This window comes from Notamacropus eugenii, chromosome 2, assembly GCF_028372415.1.
Source record: "Notamacropus eugenii isolate mMacEug1 chromosome 2, mMacEug1.pri_v2, whole genome shotgun sequence".
Lineage (NCBI taxonomy): Eukaryota > Metazoa > Chordata > Mammalia > Diprotodontia > Macropodidae > Notamacropus > Notamacropus eugenii.
Window position 1 is genome coordinate 267,053,231 of NC_092873.1, and position 20,196 is coordinate 267,073,426.

At 37.6% G+C, this 20,196-nt stretch overlaps 1 protein-coding gene across 4 annotated transcripts in view; it reads left to right on the top strand.

The window, feature by feature from the left end:
* FAM120B (family with sequence similarity 120 member B) overlaps positions 1-20,196 on the top strand; it is a 114,757-nt gene that overhangs the window by 51,665 nt on the left and 42,896 nt on the right. For all 4 annotated transcript variants that reach the window (XM_072643953.1, XM_072643951.1, XM_072643952.1 and 1 more), the window contains 2 exons: positions 2,858-3,030; positions 8,296-8,388. In XM_072643953.1, the coding sequence (XP_072500054.1) occupies positions 2,858-3,030; positions 8,296-8,388 (266 nt within the window). The remainder of the gene's footprint in view (positions 1-2,857; positions 3,031-8,295; positions 8,389-20,196) is intronic.

The window sequence follows — 20,196 nt, forward strand, 5'->3', positions numbered from 1 at the left end:
ATATTTCCTTCATTGGAAATACCATGTTGAGCACTGAGGATACAAATTTAAAAAGTAAAGACTGTCCCTGCTCTTAAGAATCTTACATCCTAACGGAAATTGAACACATATAAAGGAGTAGTGGCTAGGAAAGGATATTTTGAATTGCAAAGTTACAGGGATGTTGAACAGAGTCATAGGGCAGTAAATTGACATACCCTTCCTAAGAGCAATGATAAAGTTCATTAGAGAATGGTTCCAGAGCTAGAAGGTGAAGGAGGATGACAGACGGGCATACTTGAGTTGGGGTATGGCAGCTGGAAAAATGTTTGGGAAGGTGGGGTAAAGTATGGATGGAGCTGGTTCTACATATAACTAATGATTGAGGCAACCACCAATGGGGGGTGGGGTCGAGGGGGAGATCTATAACTTGCTTTCTGGTTTAGGTGTCATGGTAGTTTGTGAGATGGCTGGGGAGTGAAGATGATGCCCACATTTTTTTTTATGAGTCAGTTCAGTGGGAAAATGAGCAAAACTGGATATCTGGCTTTATTTAAATCAAAAATACTTGATTAACTGAACTTTCACCAGTGTCTGAAAGCCTTATAGTAACCAACTTCTTCCTAATGTCCTGAAGTCTTTTGCTCCTTCCACCTAAGTATCATCTCTGAGATCCCTTCTACCTCTAAATATTAATAATACAGTTTTTTTTCTTGGAAATAAAGTATAGTCCCTACTCTACCCCCATGAGCACCTTTGCAAATGTTGTCTTCTATAGTTACAATAATGTTTCCCTCACTCTTAAAAGACCTTAGAGGCCCTAGACTTGAGTCTAATCCCCTAATTTTACAAATGAGGGAACTAAGACCCAAAGACATTTAGTTACCTGCCCAGAATTACACACATAAAATTACATTTTTAGAATAAAATTTAGAATAAAATTTTTCCATTGCCTAGCATCCTTTCCTCATAATAGGAATTGGTTCTTAAATGCCTTTCCTAGAGTACTTAAAGTGATTGAAAAAATCAAGCATCTATAATTTCTTTTCTGTGATACTTTATTATCTTTATTCTATTCTGATATTTTAACTATTCGACTTCATTACTACAAAATCACATTTGATCCTTATTTTGAAATACTCTATCTTCTCTGTATCTTACTATTGTAATTTCTTCCTTTTTTGTCTTTAGTTTTTCTTTTGTTTTGTCTCATTTTTTTAAGGGAAAAGAGAAAATACATCCCCCCCCTTTTTTTTGGTGTTGCCAAATGAACAAAGAAAAAAGGTTTTTTTGGTTAAAAAGAACACTTCTGACTTTTCAGAATTGCAAATGACTTGAAGGGGGTGGTGATTCACGATTGTCATTAGGAAATCTGCTGAGAATATCAAAATAAATATTGTAGATATTAAAAAGAAAAAGTAGAAAAAATTTTCTTTTTAGATTGATTTAACTCTGGTACCATTTGGTAGTGGACTTTGTTTGCTTAGTAAACATGTGTAACATCTAGATCTCAGCATCACAGCACTTTAACCATTTATTATGGCCAAGTGTTTCTAACTGAAGACTGCAGCTGCTTCTAATAAACGGAGATGTGTTATCAATTACAATAATCTGCCTGATCTTAAAACTGGCACCTTTCTGTTTGCTCAACAAGCAAAAGCAAGATGGCTGTAATATGGCAGCAGTACTGACGCTAGGCTATTATGTCAGTATCTCCATTTGAAATTTTTAAACATTACTGAATACGTTATGTTCTTGGCACTTAATGGTGTTTGTTTGCTGTTTGTTTCTGTAGAATGTAAAAGGAAACATTTTATTTCTTTAATTTCTATATCATTTGTGATATAAATATATCTATTATGTTTATCTGTTATATATGGCCTATTTGCCTATTCTAGATGATTTATTTCTATTTACAAGTGGATTGCTGAAAATTTCATATTAAATATTACTGGTTTTGTAATGGTTTAGATTCATGGGTGGGGAGCCTGAAGCCTTGAAGCCATATGTAGTCTTCTAGGTCCTTGAGTGCGACCTTTTGACTGAGTCCAAGTTTTACAGAACAAATCCTTTCATTAAGGAGATTTGTTCTGTGAAGTTTGGATTCAGTCAAAGGGCCACACTTGAGAAACTAGAGGGCCACATGTAGCCTCGAGACCCAGGTCACAGATTCCCCATCCCTACTTTAGAGTATTGGAGGTACAGGAGAGAAAGGTGAGAATTAATAAGGTAAACTTCTGGAAATCATCTCTTTAATTCTGATACCAGGTAATCTGTCTAACTCTAGTTCATTTGACATCTGTACTCATCACATCTGTGACTGGAGATTCATTCTAAAAGTCCCTGAAAGGTGGTATGCCAAACTACCTACTACCATCTGACTTTGGTGCCAAGAGGATGTGAGTTCAAGTCCTGCCACTGGCACATGATTACACAACCATGGGCAACTGATTTAACCTCTCAGGGGCCCATTTGGATCTGCATTCATGCAATAAGTTTCTCATACTAGAAACCCCACATACCAGTTCAGATTCCCAACCCTAGCTCTTCTCCTTCAACAAAAAGGTGGGGAAAGCGTTATGGAAACTCTAAATGTTATTAAATATACCTATTTAGGCATTAAGAGAAATAAATATTCTTCAGGAGTAAGTGGTTCTGTAAAAAAAATGTGATCACGTTCAGTGAAATACTTGTGAGTAGAGCATGTTTTAGATCTTGAAAAAAGTTTTTAAAAATACTTATTCATTTTCTAGCTCTTGCAAACTGCAAAGCACTAAATCCAGAAAGAGATTTACTTCCTTTCATTGTATTTCTGGAAGAGGCACGTTTCAGCTTGCTAGTTCTAAGAAGAATGGTAAATGGACTTGTTTTCAAATAGGTGGAACACCTAGTTTGAGAAAGTTATGGCTGAGCCAAGAGGCAGAGGTACAAGCCCAACGTTATAACACCTTCCTGGCCTGCTTTCACCTTTGGAATGAAAGAGAAGAACTTCAGGCTTTCGAAAACTCTCTTGCAGCCCTATGCTGTCTCTTGATCTACCTCCTTTGGCAGGTAATACCTAAGACTTCTTTGAGAACTGATGCTAGAAGGTGCTTTTGGCCCTCATTCTTATAGAATATTGCATTGTGGGATGTTGCTGTTTTTGCTGACTACTTGATTTCCTCCTAGATCTTCAACAGTAGCATGTGTCCATAAATCAGACTCTAGGGAAATCATCTAGGTTGTAGTTTTAATAAGATTTCTACTCATGCTCTTTAGGCATCTTAACAAATAAAATATTAAGGCATGTGCCTGCTTCTCTCTTGTTGAGCATCTCAGCTGGGTTGTTTTTTTTAAAGTAGGTTTTTTGTCTTTCACTTGTCATAATAACAAAAAAATGAACAAGCATCTACTCTTCTGGCTCATCAAGACAGTCTCATCAGCTCCCATGAGCCCTTCAAGCCATCTTGTCAACTTGCCTGATCCCTGACCATGACAGTTCCACTATATTATAGCCATTAAATCCTCATTTGATTGTAATGGAAAGTCATATAATTCTGTTTTTTCATGTAAACTTGCCAATACCCTGAATTCATTTTACAAATTACCAATTTTCTTTAGAGGAAGTTATTCAAATGGTGCATTAGATCCAGTAGCTAGATTGTACTGGCTTTTCCTTCCTAATTGTCCATCGCCCCTGCATATCTTAAAAGAAATCACTTAATTCAATATTTAAATGTTTGCAAAAGTGAGGGGAAAGATAGGGATTAAATGATTTAGATATTTGGTTGGTGTGTTATTCAAAATAATACCTTATGTTATTGGTTCATGTTATTATAATATGATTGCTATTTTGGCTAATTCAAAAAGTGAAACCAGATAAAATAGTTTCTCCTAATCTCAGCAATATATAATTTGACTTCAGAGCTCACTTAAAATATCTAACTTTTTTTTTACCCTCATAGAGAAGAAATGTACCTTCTTGACCTAAATCAATATAATAATTTACTAAGTATGGCTATGATCTTTTCAGAATTGTATGGATTTTTGAAAAGCACACTTCTTATTTGCTACCACCCTGAAATCACTTTACACGTTGCCAGTTTTATTTAGAGGAAATTATTCAAATTGAGCATTAGATTCAGTAGCTAGGTTGTACTGGCAGTGACTGCAAATACCTCATGTTTCTAAAAATATAGCTATATCAAGTTAACTTTTACATTACAGTTCTGCCTACCATGTATGTTTACACAAGCACTCTATATCAACCTTTACATAAAATGCATACTATATACATGTCAGTACTACATGCTTATGTTGTAGTATTTCATATTTTCTATCTAACCTTACAGTTTGCTAAAGTAAAGTCTCTTTAGGTGAACTTTCATGGGAATTTAGAAGAGGGTAAAAGAAACAATAAGCAATCTCTTCTGATTCATGAAAAATGCATATGTGTACTGTTCCTATGCCAAGATAATGTTTCAGCATCAGGACTACCAGAACAACACTTGGAACTGTCATTCCAGAAGTAGGAATAGACTGTATGGAGTGGTTCAAACCCTTTATTGGTTGTTTTTCTTATGACTCAATGGACAGGCATTTGTAAGACAGCTGGATATAGTTAGCAGTACAGTATGTGACCATGCCACAGAACTTTACTTTGTGAAATTAACCAGTTTAGATGTTTGATTTCAGTTCATTAGCACCATGCTTTGACTAATCGCTTAACCTAAAAATGGCCGAGATAAGATCTTTTTTAAATGGAATTTTAGGATTTTTATCATTACATATTATAATTAAAATTAGTTTTATTATGGGAACCCAAGATACTAGTATAAATGCTTCTCAACTGTAAGATGCACATGCCTGAAACAAGACAAGGAACTGGAAAAAAAATTTTATCACTTATACCTTTATTTTTCCTTAAAATTTACTTTTAAACAAAATCACTTTAGTGTGAGTTGCTGTATAAGAGGTTCAGTGGTAGATTAGCTTTCTTAAGAGTTTCTTTTTTTAAAATACATTGTACTAAAAATAAGAAGCATACTTTTTTTAATCACAAAATTTTGAGAATATTATAACTATACTTACTAAATCAATGTATTGATTTTGGTCAGGAGGGTACATTTTTTTCTATGAGGTTAAGTACTAGCCATCTTATAATTAATAAAAGGTAAATTGATTTTAAAAAAATGTTAGCTCAAAGATTTTAAGTGGACTCTAAAATCAAGTTAAATATTGCTGAGATTAAGAGAAACTATTTTTTTAAAAAAACTAGTTATTTTTATCTGGTCTCACTTTTTGAATTAACCAAAACAACAATCATTACCATAATAGGGGGAGGGGAGCCAAAGTGAGAACTTTTTAATTAGGGAACTTTAAATGTGGGAGTTGCCCCAACCAAATCAAATCTTCAACTCACCCATAACTTTTATTCTTAATGCATTGCCTGCTGGCACTGAGATTGGGTGCCTTACCCATGGTCATACATATTAAGAGAATTTCTTTTAAAAAATCTTCATGAAAAACTTATGAAAAATAATGTTTGTACCACAACATGTATATATTTCACATTGTTTGTCAACAAGTGTGGCACAGCACACTTTTTAAAATGATGTCAATCAGCGCATACATGTGTGAAAATTTAGGTTCTAGAATAATGATAATAATAATAGCTGACATATGGAGAGTGCTTACTATGTGCCAGGCACTCTGCTTAAAGCTTTATAGTTATTATCTCATTTGATAGTAGAATCTTTGAGACTCAGTTCTGTGTTTTAACTTTACAAGTATTCAGTATATACTCAAGAGTAGAGATACTCAAGAGTAGAGCACTCAATTGCTTGATTAATAAGAAGGAAATATATGTGAAATAGTTTTGTTTTTGTTTTTGCCCAGGTTGATATTTTAAATCAGCTCTCTGTGAAATTGACTGATAACAAAGAAATAACAGAATTAAAAGCTAACTCAAGTTTAGCCTAAATGCAGAGCAGTGGGGGCTTATTTGATTTGGGAAAGCATTTTTCTTAGACACAAATGCTAAGTATGCATTTACAGATTTTTCCATTCCTCCCTGAAATAATTATAGTTGCTGTCATTTTCACAAAGGTGACACCTGCCTTGGAATAAAAATAGGAGAGGGTAGAGATAGGGTTGGAAAGAATATTATCAGATCTTAGCAGCCAATCAATATCTTCCGCTTGGGTGGAGATAATGAATGCTAAAAGTACTTTGCAATGTTACACTGTTCCTGATATCCATTACCCTACCTTCTTTTATGCAGGGTTTAGCAGACCTTCCCAAGGGAAGAGGTTTTTCATAGTGGGGGTCAGCAGGAGTCCCTAATGAAAAGTCTTCCTGATTTATAGTGGAGTTATTTTTATCTGGGAATGAGCATATTAAGCATTTTTAGTCTTCAAATTGCTACAGATGGATGCTATGAGTTTTCTTCCCCTCTTCTCTTGTGTTTTACCTTGTCACTGAATACCTCCCAGTTAAAAGCAAATAAAATCCATATGTTTACGATGAGAGGGAATTATTCTTCAAGAGGGTGCTCTGGTGGTTTCCTCTGGGAAGAATTGAAGGGGCTCCCCGACATCACAAGTTAGCAGGGCTTCATGGTCAGTCTGGGTGAGTAGTTCCAAGAACTCTGTGACGTAAGTGAAAACTTAGAAGTTTTCTTAACCAAAATAATTTCTCCCTCTTAAAATTATTTTGTATTAATTTGCATTTACTTTCTCTTTCTGAATTTATGTACATATTGTGTCCCTCCAATAGAATATTAGCTCTTTGAGTTCAAGAATGACCCTTCTTTGCATTGGAAATGACAAAACTAAATAGCTAGCAGAGATTGAGCCTCTTAATAAGTAAGGAGAGAGTAAGAGAGCACCTCACTGCCCTGGATAAGTCAAGTCACCTGGTCCAGCTGGATCACCTCCTCAGGTGCTGAAACAGCCAGCAGATGTGATTACTGAGCCACTATCAGAAGTATCTGAAAGATCATGGGGCCATAAGATTGGACAAGGGCCGGTCCATTTGGGGATTCCTTTCATAGAATGGTTGCCTAGCTGGCCCCTGAGATCTCTTCCCAACCTCCAGATCTATCATTATATCTATGCCTGTGACATTTGTCTCTCTAGACTCCCTGCTTCACAGATGTTTGTTGAATTACACTGAATGACAGCATCCTGTCATTTTTTATCTTACACCTTCCTCATTTATCTCCTCAAGAAAACTTCCCACTCAATATTAAGACAGAGTAAACAATGAGAAGAAAAGCTGCTGCCAGCCAGTGATTGCTGAAAGCAGTTGCAACATCAAGGGCGCTTCAGAATCTAAAACTTCGTCTCTATCAATATTACATTAACTTTTAAGAGCTTCATAGATTTGGAGTTGGAAGTCGTCTTAGAAATCATCATGTCCAACTGCCTCATTTTGTAGATGAGGAAACTGAAATTCAGAGACGTAAATTACATGCCCTAGGAAGACAACATTTGGTCCTTACAACATCCCTGGGAGGTCAGTGCCACCATTATTCCCTTTTTACAGGTGAGAAAACTGAGGCAACAGGGGATAAGGGACTTGCCCATGGTCATACAGCTAGTAAGTGTCTGAGACACTGATTTAAATTCCATTTTTCCTGATTTCAAGTCCAGCACTCTGTCCACTGAACCATCTTGCTGCTTTTCTTCTTGATATAGAAAACAAAATAATAGTCTAGTGTCAAAAGAGAGAGGATTGAAATAAATTCTGTTTTGCTCACCATTCTGGGATGATGGTTTGCTCCCGGACTAGCATCCCCAGGGCACATAGATCAGATTCTACATAAGCTGGGGAGAAGAAAGAATGTATACCGATTCATTCTAGCAGATCCAGCCCAATTGTGAATTAACTTAATTCTGGGGCACTCCTGGAACACTGATTGGATTTTAAAATCAACCCTGAGGCTTCTGGTTGGACCAGAGCAGAGTTGGTCCAAGAATTTAGTTGGGACACTCAGGGTCTTTCTGGGTTCATCCCAGAATTGCCAGCATTATTGGTGAAGAGGCCGATTACAAGAAGCCAAAAGAAAAAAGGGGAACAGCCTGAAAGCCTTTTGAATTGGGGGGGGGGGGTGGTAAACAGGGGAGAGTGTATATAACATGGAGCCTGAAATTTGGAGGTGGGAAAGTTGGAACTATATTCACCTTTATCTATGTTCCTTGTGGCTGGCATCCATTTTTTTAGCCCTAGTATGTATGTGATCACATATAGGAATTAAAGCCTGTTTGCAAGAAGATGTGATATTCTTTTCCCCATAGCTTAAAGCTAGGATTTTATTTTCTGTCTTCTTTTCAGGTGGATACTTTCTCCCTGGAGGACTTGAATGCTTTTATTGCTCAGACTTTGTGCCTCCAAGGAAAATCAGCTGCTCAACTCTCAGGCTTACAGGTACAGACACAGATCGATTATTATGACTCTGATCACAACCTTGGAATGGCCAAGAGCTCTGGTTTCTTTCAACCTTTTTTCCTCCTTTATTACAAGGGGAAGGTTTAGAGGGACCTTTTTATAGATTTCATGTGCTAAAGTCATTTGATTTTTATTTGATAATAGATCATAGTGCAACAACTAAACCCATTGTCCTATCATATCAATGAATCTGTACAATTACTATTCCATTTAACATCAGAATGAAGCTATTTCATATTCTTTGAGCCTACAATTTAGGTGGGTAACATTGGGGAAAATGACTAATAAAATATTACGTCATATTCATTTAATCAGGTATTTATTGAGTACTTACTTCACTGTGTTTCCTATGCTAAGACCATTTTTTAATAGGTTTCTAAGTAGATTCTGTTTTAAGTCCTCAGCCCTGACCAATGGTATTGTTTCAGTTCTTAGCAAATAGTTTAAAGTGTGAACCTATGTAGTAATTCCATAGGAAAACACAATCCTTATTGTATATAGCACTTATTTTGACACTGAATGATGTCGTGTCTTTAATTGTTACCTGTCTTATCTATGTATGTCATGTACATCAGTTAGAGTGGTTAGGTCCTGGAAGAAAAAGATTTTATTTTGTTTCTTTTGAATCCCTGTTCAGTATTATATACATTGAGCACTTGATAAATACTTCTTTAATAAAGAAATGTGTGTATTTCATCTATTATGATCAAAACAGTCAGAATCTTTGAGCTAGGTTCCTGTTTTTTTACATCTATATCTTACTCTGGTTGTGACCTGAAAATTGCTATTCCTGACTATATACATCCTCTCACTTTTACTACATACACTCAGTCTATGGCTATGTGGATCTTCTTTGCACTGTCTCTTCCTCCACAGTTAGGTTCTTCCTGGTCTGATCTTTTGTCTCAAAATTTACCTGTAAAATCAGACTATTTCTTATCTGTCTCTATTTCTGACTTTTATGGTAGTAAATGTCAAAGCCTATCACGGAGGAATCGTAATCTTGCTTTGTAAATACAGCTCAATGAGTACAGTAGGCTTGTGTGTTTATGTACTTGTGTGTATACTTGTGTGTGTATGTATATATGTATATGTTTAATATATAGTTGTATCTATAAGTATAATAATATAATTTCTTCAATTATATCTTCAGTTGAGCTCATTGAATCTTCAATTCAGTTCACTTCTACATAGTTTTCCAATAATTATAATAAATTACAGTTATAAAGCACATTTTTGTACAACAGATTCCACTAAAGTCTTGCTCCAGTGCCTTATTGTGGTGTGGAGATGACCCTAAGGTCTTGACATCCAAGCTAGAGGAATGCAAGCTCTGACTGGTTCTCCCAGCCTGGAAGGGCCTCAAGTATAAGTCTAATCATAGACTGTCTATCTCTTGTCTGAAGATCAGCCTAGCTTAGTTTGAAGAATCTCATTACCAGGTTTGCCATAAGATAATGAATAGTTTGGTAGTAACTGACCTATTAAAGATGAGCCTGATTAGCATTAGTAGAAGGAGTATCTATAAAAATAGTGTTGTCCTTGAAGTATTGAAATAAAGGTATTTCTTTATCCAGCCCCCTTGTTTTGTAAATGAGGAAACTGAGCCTCAGAGGTTAAACAGGTGGTAAGTAGCAGACTGCATTTGGACTGAAGGCCTTCAGACTTCAAAGCAATACTCTTTCCACAGAATAATTCTGGCTCTTATGTCCCATAACTGAGTTGCATGAATCATACAAATTCTTATGCTGACAATACCAGTGTTCATTTTTTGCCAATTATGAAGTATTTCTTAGAATCCTCTGTTTCCTGTAAAATTCTTAAGTACCTCCTTCTATGTGAAACTTTTCCTGATCCTTTCCCCGCAAAAGAAACTGCTAGTAGCCACCCTCCAAAAAATTACCCTGTATTTATTTTGTATATGTTTATTTACATGCATTTTAGCCTAGTCATGCATTTGTTAAGCATTTATTATCTGTCAAGCACTGTGCTGGCCTGTGGGGGGTTTGGAGAGGGGGAGAAGAGACAGCATGCAAACAGCTATATACAAACAAGAGATATACATGATGAAATGGAGGTAATCCCAGAGGGAAGGCACGAGTATTATCTTTCCAATACAATGTAAACTCTTTGAAGGCAGGGATGATTCCATTTATATTATATGCCCAGTACCTATTACAGTGCCTGGCACATCATAGATATTTAATAAGTGCTTATTGGTTGATTGATCCAAAGGGACCTGTTTTCATAAAAGTTTTTTCAAGTTAAAACAATTTATTTTTCTTGGCTATGTATTAATTAGCCCCAAATGTGCTTTTATTTAGAGGGAAATAGTATCTGATTTCCTTATTCATTACTATTGTTTATATAGTAAGAGTTGAGAATGGAGCAAGCGGACAGAAAAAGAGTCAGATCAGGAGCAGAGCTTCATTATAAACCCGTATTCTTTGTTCATGTTGCTTAGGGACACATTGTATTTTAAGCCTGCTGCACTGATTTGAAAACTCCTTTTCTTGATAACAAAGCAATTAAGCCACTTGTGCTTATGGCCATACACTGCTCCCTGGTGTAGTTGAACAGGAATCCAAAAAATGTTCTCTGGTCCTCTGTCCTGTCATTACTTTTCTTGTTCCAACAGCTCAAATACAATTTTGGGAGAAGGGGGAGGGAAATCCATATATACATGTCTATACCTGTATTTTTATGTGTGTATGCATGTGTGTATATATAATTCATGCCCTACTTAATTAATTAGGAATGATTGTAGAATGAAAAGAACACTAAATCTGCCCAAAACAAAAAATAAAAGCATTACATGATTATATTTACAGTAAAATTTCTATTATCCAGCAGAAGGTGATAAATTGCTATTTTCCATTATTTTGTCTCCTGATTAGCTGTGTGTATTATACACTTCTCATTCCCTTGCTAGATTGTAAGCTTCTTTAGAGCAGAGACTGTGAAGTTATTTTCCTCTTTGTATCCCCCAGGGCTTAGCACAATGCTAGGCAAGGCTTAATAAATGTCAATTGAATTGAGAAAGAGACAGAGAAGAGGGAGAAAGAGGGAGAGGAGAAAGAGAGACATAGTCCCTTCCCTCAAGGAGTTTATATTCTAATAGGGAAGACAACACCTATTGAAGGTTTCAGCTGCAAGTCAGATGGACAAGTCCCATAATCCTTAGTTTGCTATGGCAAAGCAGATGGTAATGCATCTCCTTTACTGTCATTTCCACTGATAAAATCCTCTCATTTTCTTACATTGAGTCATTAGACAGTGCAAAGGACTTTGGTGAGAAGAGTTCTCAATAGCTGTGGTTATAACACCTGTAGAAGCAGTTGCTAGGCCAGATTTGCAGTGTGATGGGTGTCAGAGCTAGGTTAGAAGCAGGACCACTGTCTGTAGGGCACTGCCCCAGGGGCTCTTGGGTTTATCTGCTCCTTGGTGGCAGTTGGTTAGTAGTTGATGAACTAGGGTGGTAGCTCCGTAAGTAGAGAGAAGGGGAGAGATACAAGAAGTGTTGTGCAGATAAAACTGACAGGACTTAGCAGTTATTTTGTTATGGGAATGAGGAAGAATGCAGAATTAAGGATAACTCCAAGGCTGCAAGCTGTCCTGTCATAATCATGTTGTAATCTAGAAAAAATGGGGAAATTTGGGAGGAGGAACAACAAACTTACAAGACTAGATAGTCTAGAGTGCTAGACTTGGAGTCATAAAGACATGAGTTCCAGTCCTGTCCCAGACATTGACCAGCTCACTTCTAGTTTGCCTGTTTAAATTTCCTCGTCCAAAGTAGGGATAATAGCAGTTGCCTCCCAGGGTCATTGTTGTCGTTATTGTTTGTCCTTCATTCTCAAAGAGGACTATGACATGCAGGAGGTGATGCCATGACATGCACGTGAATTGGATTTAAGTGAGGCAGGGCTGTGCAAAGTCATCAGCCTCACTTTCTCCTCTGGAGCCATCTGGGTCCAGCGGTGAGGTATAGATCAGGATGACTGGAGAAGGCCCTTACCTCCCAGGGTCACATTATAAGGAAAGACTGCAGCAGCTGGGAGGCTGGAAACAGCATCCTGCAGAAGAAGACATTCAGGCCGAGGCTTAAAGAAGATCTGGATAAGGATAGTCCATCAAGGAAGAATAAAAGGTTGACTATTCAGGCCATTCCCCAATAAATAAATGGACAAGAAATATTTTTTAAAAAAACTATTCTCAGCCTAATTGCAAATTGTTAACAACCCGTTTGAATGAATATACCAAGTCACTAACAGTAAGAGAAATGAAAGTCAGTTCTACTCTGTGATTTCATCTCATATCCCGCAAATTGGTAAAAGGGACAGAAAAATAAGAATAGACAATGGTGGAGGAGTTGTGTAAAGACCAGCACATTAATATACTATTGGTGGAGTTGTAAATTGGCCCACCCATTCTGGAACGCATTTTGGATCTATGCAAATAAAGTGATTAAGAAATCCATACTCTGATCCAGAGATTCCTCTGCTAGGCCTATATTTCTAGGATAGGCATTAGCCATAGAAGTGGGCATCTCCCTAGAGGTATCCAGCAGAAGACAGTGCTTTCAGAATTCTTAACTACAGTTTAAAAGTATCTTTCTCCTTTCTGATCACCCTAGTACAAAATCTGAGTTGGAAGGGACCCCAAAGTCTTGTCCAACTGAACCCATCTTTCATACACCTCTATGATAGGAGGTCTTAGAGATAAATATGATTATGTCACTCCTCTGCTTAAAATCTTCAGGGTCTACCTTTTGCTTAATCATACTCCCTCATTTGTTATTCAAGGCCTTCCATAAACTGGTGTCATTCTACTCCTCCCACTTCTCTCATGTTACTAAAGAGAAGAAGTTCACCATAACAGAAAAAGTGCTAGGCTTTGAGTCAGGAAACCTTGCATTCAAATCTTGGGTCTGAAAGTGATTCATTGGGTGACCCAGAGTAAGACATCTAATTGCTCCACAATATCCTTATCTGTAAAATGGGAATAATGTTACTCTAGCATCTATATTATATTGCAAGAATCAAATGAGATGATTGTACAATATGCTATGTAATGTCAGTATGGTCAGTTATTTTTAGTATTATTATCTACTTCCCTTTACATGTAGACCATGTTTTATCCAGACTAGACTCTACTCCCAACTGCCAGTTCAGACTATATCTTCTCTCAGTACTTCCCTATGCCAGAAATTCTCTCCTTTCTCCCCTTTCCTGTTGAATTCCTACATGTCCTTTAAAACCAAGTCAAATATCTGATCATTTCTGAAACCTCCCCAGTCCTTCTGGGCAGCAACTATTTTCCCCTTAGACAACCCATAGTACTTTCTTTTGTAACTTCAGTGGAATTATTTAAGTTCGTAGACTTAGAGTTGGAAGGGACCTTGGAGGCTATCTAGTCATGATCCTCATTTTACAAATGAGGAAATTGAGGCCCAGGTGGGCGAAGTGTCTTGCCCTGGTTCATAGTCAGAGGTGAGATTTGAACCCAGGTCCTCTGACTTGAGAGCCACACTTGCCATGTATGCTTATACATTATGGTCTTATCCCCCATCTCTAGACTGTAAAGTCCTTGAGTTAAAAAACCATCTAAATTTTGCATCTCCCACATTGCTTAGCCCAGTGCTTGGTATATGGGTACTTCATAAGTGCTAATGGTAATTATTTATTATTTTGTTGACTTTCCCGTGCATTTTGGCCCTTCATTATATATACACTTTATCACATCTTTGATACTTTTAAATGTACTTATTCATTCCCAACTCAACTTTAAGCTCTTTGGGAACAGAAATGTTGTCTTATACTTCTTTGTCTTCCACACTGGGCCTAATGTAGTCAGCTTTTAGATATTTAATAGGAGGTGTTATTATCCTGAGGCAGCTAGATGGTACAGTGAATAGAGTGCCATCTTTCTAAGTTCAAATTCAGCCGTAGATACTTACTAGCTGTGTGACCCTGGGCAAGTCACTTAACCCTGTTTGCTTCAGTTTTCTTATATGTAAAATGAACTGTAAAAATGGAAGAGGAAATGCCAGACCATTCAAGTATTCTGCCAAGAAAACCCTGGGGTCACAGAGTCAGACATGACTGAAGCAAATGAACACCAAGTTGCAGATGCTTAGAAATGAGAATGGACGTAAGGGCAGAATTAGCCCAAGATTTTTATGTTTGACAATAGTTTCTTCAATTAACTTTGACCAGCATCACTGCTAGATAGGAATCAAGAAGTGTGGAATTTTATCATTTTGAGAATCCATGTAGTTTCCTGAATTTCCCTCCATTTCTTCCCACCCAGTTTTCAGATGAAGCCTATCAAAAAATGAACTTTACCCAAAGCCTTAAATATTGTAAAAGTTATACTTTTAAAAACTGCAGAAGAAAGAAGTTCCAAGGACAGGGACTTTCCCCTATCATTCTTTCATGAAATACATCCTGCCTCAGGGAAGTTAACTAAAGGAATGTCTGACATCATCTACAGAATTTTTCTCTGAAAAGTCAAGTCCCTAAACAAAATGATCTGATATGAAAGCATGCCTTACAATATCTGTTGAAATCCTTACTGAAATCCAAGCTGTTCTGGCCTAGGCAAGGAGCTCTTCCTTATTGTCAAACCAGAATTGTGGGAGAAAAATACACAAGTCTGTTTGGAGCCTTCCAGAACTGTAAAGTCCCCTGATGTGTTTGGCAATTTAAACTTATCTGTCAACACTGTTCAGTGGGATATTTTTCTGACAGATTCCTAGCAGTGCCTGTAAAATAACAGTATGATTGGAAATGAAATGAATGGCAGTTGAAAAAAAATCAAGACTGACAACTGAAAAATAAACACCTTGGTTTGTGTGTGATGATGGTGAGGGTAAGATTCTTAGTTGGTGGTGAAAAGTCATGTGCAGCCTTAACCAATTAAGGAAAAAGAAGCGTAAAATAAAGATACGGTTATAGAGAGGAGCTACAGTTCTATAATACATTTGTATTCCAGTTAATTTGGGGTGTGAGAAAGGTTTCTAGCATTTGGGGAAAAGTAAAACTCTTACATACTAATGTCTCTGAAAGTAAATTCCATTGCCTAAAGGCAGGACCTGAGGCAAAATATTCCATACATCTTCCTTGCAGAAAAAGACTTAAGCCAAAACAGGAAGGCACCAGGTACTAGTGGGAACAAAAGAGTAAGCACTGATTTAAAGAATGAGTAGCAGAAGAAATGTGGTGCCTGGGTATACTTGAGCAGGAAAGAGATCATAATTTCTCTTATGGATTGATTAGCTAACAGTTTGCCTATCAGCATCTCAACTTGTCTTTAAAAGGAGCTTTTTATATTAGCTTGAAAGAGATGATTGTGAAAAGGAACAAGAAATAGAGGAAGGTTAGGGGAATGTCATGTTTGCCTGGCTGGGGTGTGGCTTCACTCCATCAAGTTTTAGGGCTGACCTGTGTCCTGAAGTGGCAGGTGTTGCCCAGAGGGCGGGGTGTGGGGGAGGGGAAAGGAGAAGAAGCCAACAGAAAGTAAGCGGTGGCACACGCACCTGCCCATCATCTGCTCTGGGCTGCCTGCACCTGTCAGTAAGACCATTGTTACCCCCTGACAGGAATGTGAGTTTCACATCTGCCTAGGCTTTCACTGCATGAGGCAGATGGTGGGGTGAGGCAGAGCTCAAAGGCAGCCAGACTGTTCAGGGAGCCTTCCAAATGGAATAGTCCTTCAGAGTTGGATCAGGGTAGGGGAACACTGATGGAATGACTGTTGGGTCATATCACAGTGTTGGTGATCGTTTGTCTTAAAGAAAAAGAAAATGACACTGCTTATTTGAGAATCTCTCAAGATGCTAACTTTATCTGGAAACCATTTTAGTCTACTTAGGGACATTTTGTCGTAATAGGCATAATGCACAGTCTTAACTCACCAACATGCCCAAATTCCTCTTTTAGTTCTACTTGGTTGATAGTTTATATCCAGTTAAGGAGCCCCAATTCAAGTTAGTGTGTCCCCTCACAATCCCTATGAGAATAGAAATAAGTTTGAGTGGAGGGGTTTTTTGGCCACCTACCTGTTACAACATTCTGTTTTGAACTTGGATGAAAGAAAAAGGTGGTGGATCCCCATTTTGTCCTAGGCCCACAAAGTCACTGGTATTTCTCCCTACATCTAGAAAAGACCTTTATGTAAACAGTACCTGAGCTCACTTTGTAAGTGGCTAGAGCATGGGTGGGGAATCTGAAGCCTCGAGGCCATATGTGGCTCTCTAGGTCCTCAAGTGCAGTCCTTTGAATCCAAACTTCACAGAACAAATCCCTTTAATAAAAGGATTTGTTCTGTAAAGCTTAGACTCAATCAAAATGCTGAACCCAAGGACCTAGAAGGCCACATGTGGCCTCGAGGCTGCAGGTTCTTCACCCCTGGGCCAGAGTATAACATATAATATTTTCTCAGCTTCTCAGAAAGTGAACTAGGCTTAAATGACAAATTTTGTTTTTAAGTGACATAGAAAGTAAAAATCATTAAGTAGCAATTGAGAATGAAATAATTCTCACAGAACACAGCTTATCTAAGATGCAAAGCAATACACTGGCCTGTGAGGAGACTTGAATTATGGTCCCAAGTTCTACAGCCAGCTTCATTTCTTAGGCTTCCATTTTCTCACCTATAATAAGAGAGGATTGGACTATCCCCACATATATGGGTCACTGAACTGATTTCCCTTCCAATGCTACTTTACATTTCTACTTTCAGTTAAAGTTAATGGTAAAACAAGAATGTTCTCATTTAGCCTAAAGCAACAAATATATATGTGTGGCATCTGTGTTGGCAGACTTTTAGACCATCAGAAAAAAATCAGCTCTGTAGGTTGACAAAAAGGTACAGGCACATCTCATTTTATTGTGCTTTGCACGTATTGCATTTTTTACCAATTGAAGTCTTGTGGCAACCTTGCATCCATCAAGTCTTATCGGCTCCATTTTTCCAACAGCCTGTGCTCATGCTGTGTCTCTGTGTCACATTGAGGAAATTCTTGCAATATTTCAAAGTTTTTCATTATTATTATATCTGTTATGATCTGTAATCAGTGATCTCTGATGTTGCTATTGTAAGTGTTTGGGGAGCCAGGAACTATGCCAGTACAAGCTATGGCACTTAATAAAGGTTGCGTGTGCTCTAACTGTTCCACTAGTCTACTGTTCCTCTGGCCTCCCTATTTCCTGAAATACAACTCTCTTGAAATCTGGCCAATTAATAATCCTACGATGGCCTCTAAGAAGAGTCAATCTATGCAGCACACTTCCTTGTCATCCCATTTTAAGAAATTGCCACAGCTACCCCAGCCTTCAGGAGCCACCACCCTGATCTGTCAGTAGCCATCTATACTGAGGCAAGACCCTCCATCAGCAAAAAGATTACTACTTACTGAAGGCTCAAAAGATAGCATTTTTTAGCAATAAAATATTTTTAATTAAGGTATGTACGTTGTTTTTCAGACATAACACTATTACACACTTATAGGCTACAGTATAGTATAAACATAGCTTTTATATGCACTGGAAACAGAAAAATTGTATGATTCACTTTATTGTAATACTCGTTTATCAAGGTGACCTAACCAGAACTGCAGTATCTCCCAGGTATGCCTATATTCCCCAAAAGGAAACATATTTGTTGTACCACACATTTATTATCCCTACATATGTGGAGTATTTAATTTGTCAGTTAGATTTTGTAATCATGATAGTTCCTTGCAGTATAGGTGTAAGCAGTTCTTAAGAATCTTAATCCAATTATTTCCCACATCATTCCTTTGAGGAGACTGGAAGCAGGATTGTCTCTCTATTTTACTAGTTGATAAATTAAGAAGAAGGTAATTGAGATTCCTAACTGAGTTTACACCATGAGGTCATTACTAAAGAATCTAAAACTAGAATGTATATTTCCTAAATCCTCATCCCTATTCTCTACCAAGTTTGTCTCCTCAAAAGCAAAAATTACCCAGTCGATTTGCCAGGCTTTACCCTGTCCAGTGAGATAAAGGAAAACTATAGAATTCCATTTTAGGAAAATGCTTTTACTGAATAGAATTGTACTGAAGTTCTGCCTAGACCCTTATTATAACCTTGATAACCAAAAAAACCCAAGGCTTGAGAGCTTCTGCTTACTTCCAGGTTTAAATTAGATAATCAAGATAATGGAGAGAAAAAGGAAAGGAAGTAGATTTTGTGAAGACATTTTATGCTAGAGTGGGACTTGATTTAGTAATCACAGAAGGCTTGTAGAAAACGGGAAAATGTGTGAAGGCAAAGAGTGCTCCTATGACGACAGTAAGCTGGAAATAGGAAGAACAGGAAATGAAACAGAAGATGAAGGAAAGTACAGTACGAAGAGTTCTGTTGGTAAAAATAAGAAATTTGAATTGGATGCAGGAAGTGGGAGCCGAGAGCTGAACAACCAGCGTCCTCCCTCTCAGAGTTTGTACTTCCAGCCTCCAATACAACAGAAGAAACTAGAGGCCCCCTCCTCGATTAAGGCTTTTTTTCTGCCCTCCTCTCGTCAAGCCCTTCTCCGTTGGATGTTGGTTACAGTACCTTTGCTTCTGCAGTAATTATTGTGCTCTTCTACATCCTGCTTCCATCTCTAGATGTAAAATCTGACATTTCTCTTGTCCTAATTATTCTTAAGAAGAATAGATGTCCTTGGTGATCTGGGGGCAGCTAAATGGGTAACTATTTCACAGGAAATTTGTTTTGGCTCATCATCTTAAGGCTAGGCTGGGTACTGTGCCTTTGTTGTTAAGTGAGGGGGAGATTATCCTGAGGCAGAAAAGTAGGTGAGAAACTTAATTTAAAAGTTCCTCAGAACCAACTGAAGAAGGCTGCCTTTCCTAACCCTCAAAGTACTAACACTTATTCCATAATTTACCACTGTTAAATCAAAACATCTAAGAAAGGGTCAGGAAAATAACCCACATAAACACTACTCTTCTTTTGTAAGATTTTTTCCTAAGGCAGTGATATATTTGGTAGAACTGATAGTTCTAAATAACTCCATAGTCTACACTCAAAAAAGTATGTGCCATATGTAATATTACCTCAGCCAATGTCATTTTGCAATCATTTAGGCATTACAGCCAAACTGTACTATATTATCCCCCACCCTTTGAAACCAACATGAGAAGCATCACAGTACAGTGGACAGATGTTGGTTGAACTGGGCGGGGGAGGGGGAGGTGCAATTCAAAACCTAAGTTTGAAGTCAGTTCTGACATATACTTGCCTTGTGATCTTGGGCCAGTTACCTAACCTCACAGTGCCCTCAGCAACTACTTAAGACTGTAAATTATGGAATGTTGATCTGCATTTGTAGAGGGAGTTTCTCACACCAAAAGGTAGCCCCACTGATGAAATCAGAACAAGACAAAAAAAATTAATGTTGTTGAGGGCCTGTATTTCCAATTTTCACAAGGTACCTCTAACCTACCTCTACTTCTCTTCATAGCCTTGACATAATAGAGTTAATAAATATGACTATGAAGTATTTGAAAGTGGTCTCCCTGTTTTTAAGTCTTTCTGTGTTCCAGTCTATTTTGCACTTAAGCTGAAGCTAAAAATGCCACTTGGATCCAGTCATTCTCCTGCTCAGAAACAAGTTAGTGCGACATCACTGTTGACCACAGTTTACCAAACCAATTTAACCGCAGAATACTTTGGCAATTGAAATAGATTGATGGAACACAAAATGGTGTTCCAGGTGGTATCCGGGGTATATGGAATATTCCTAGGATAAAGG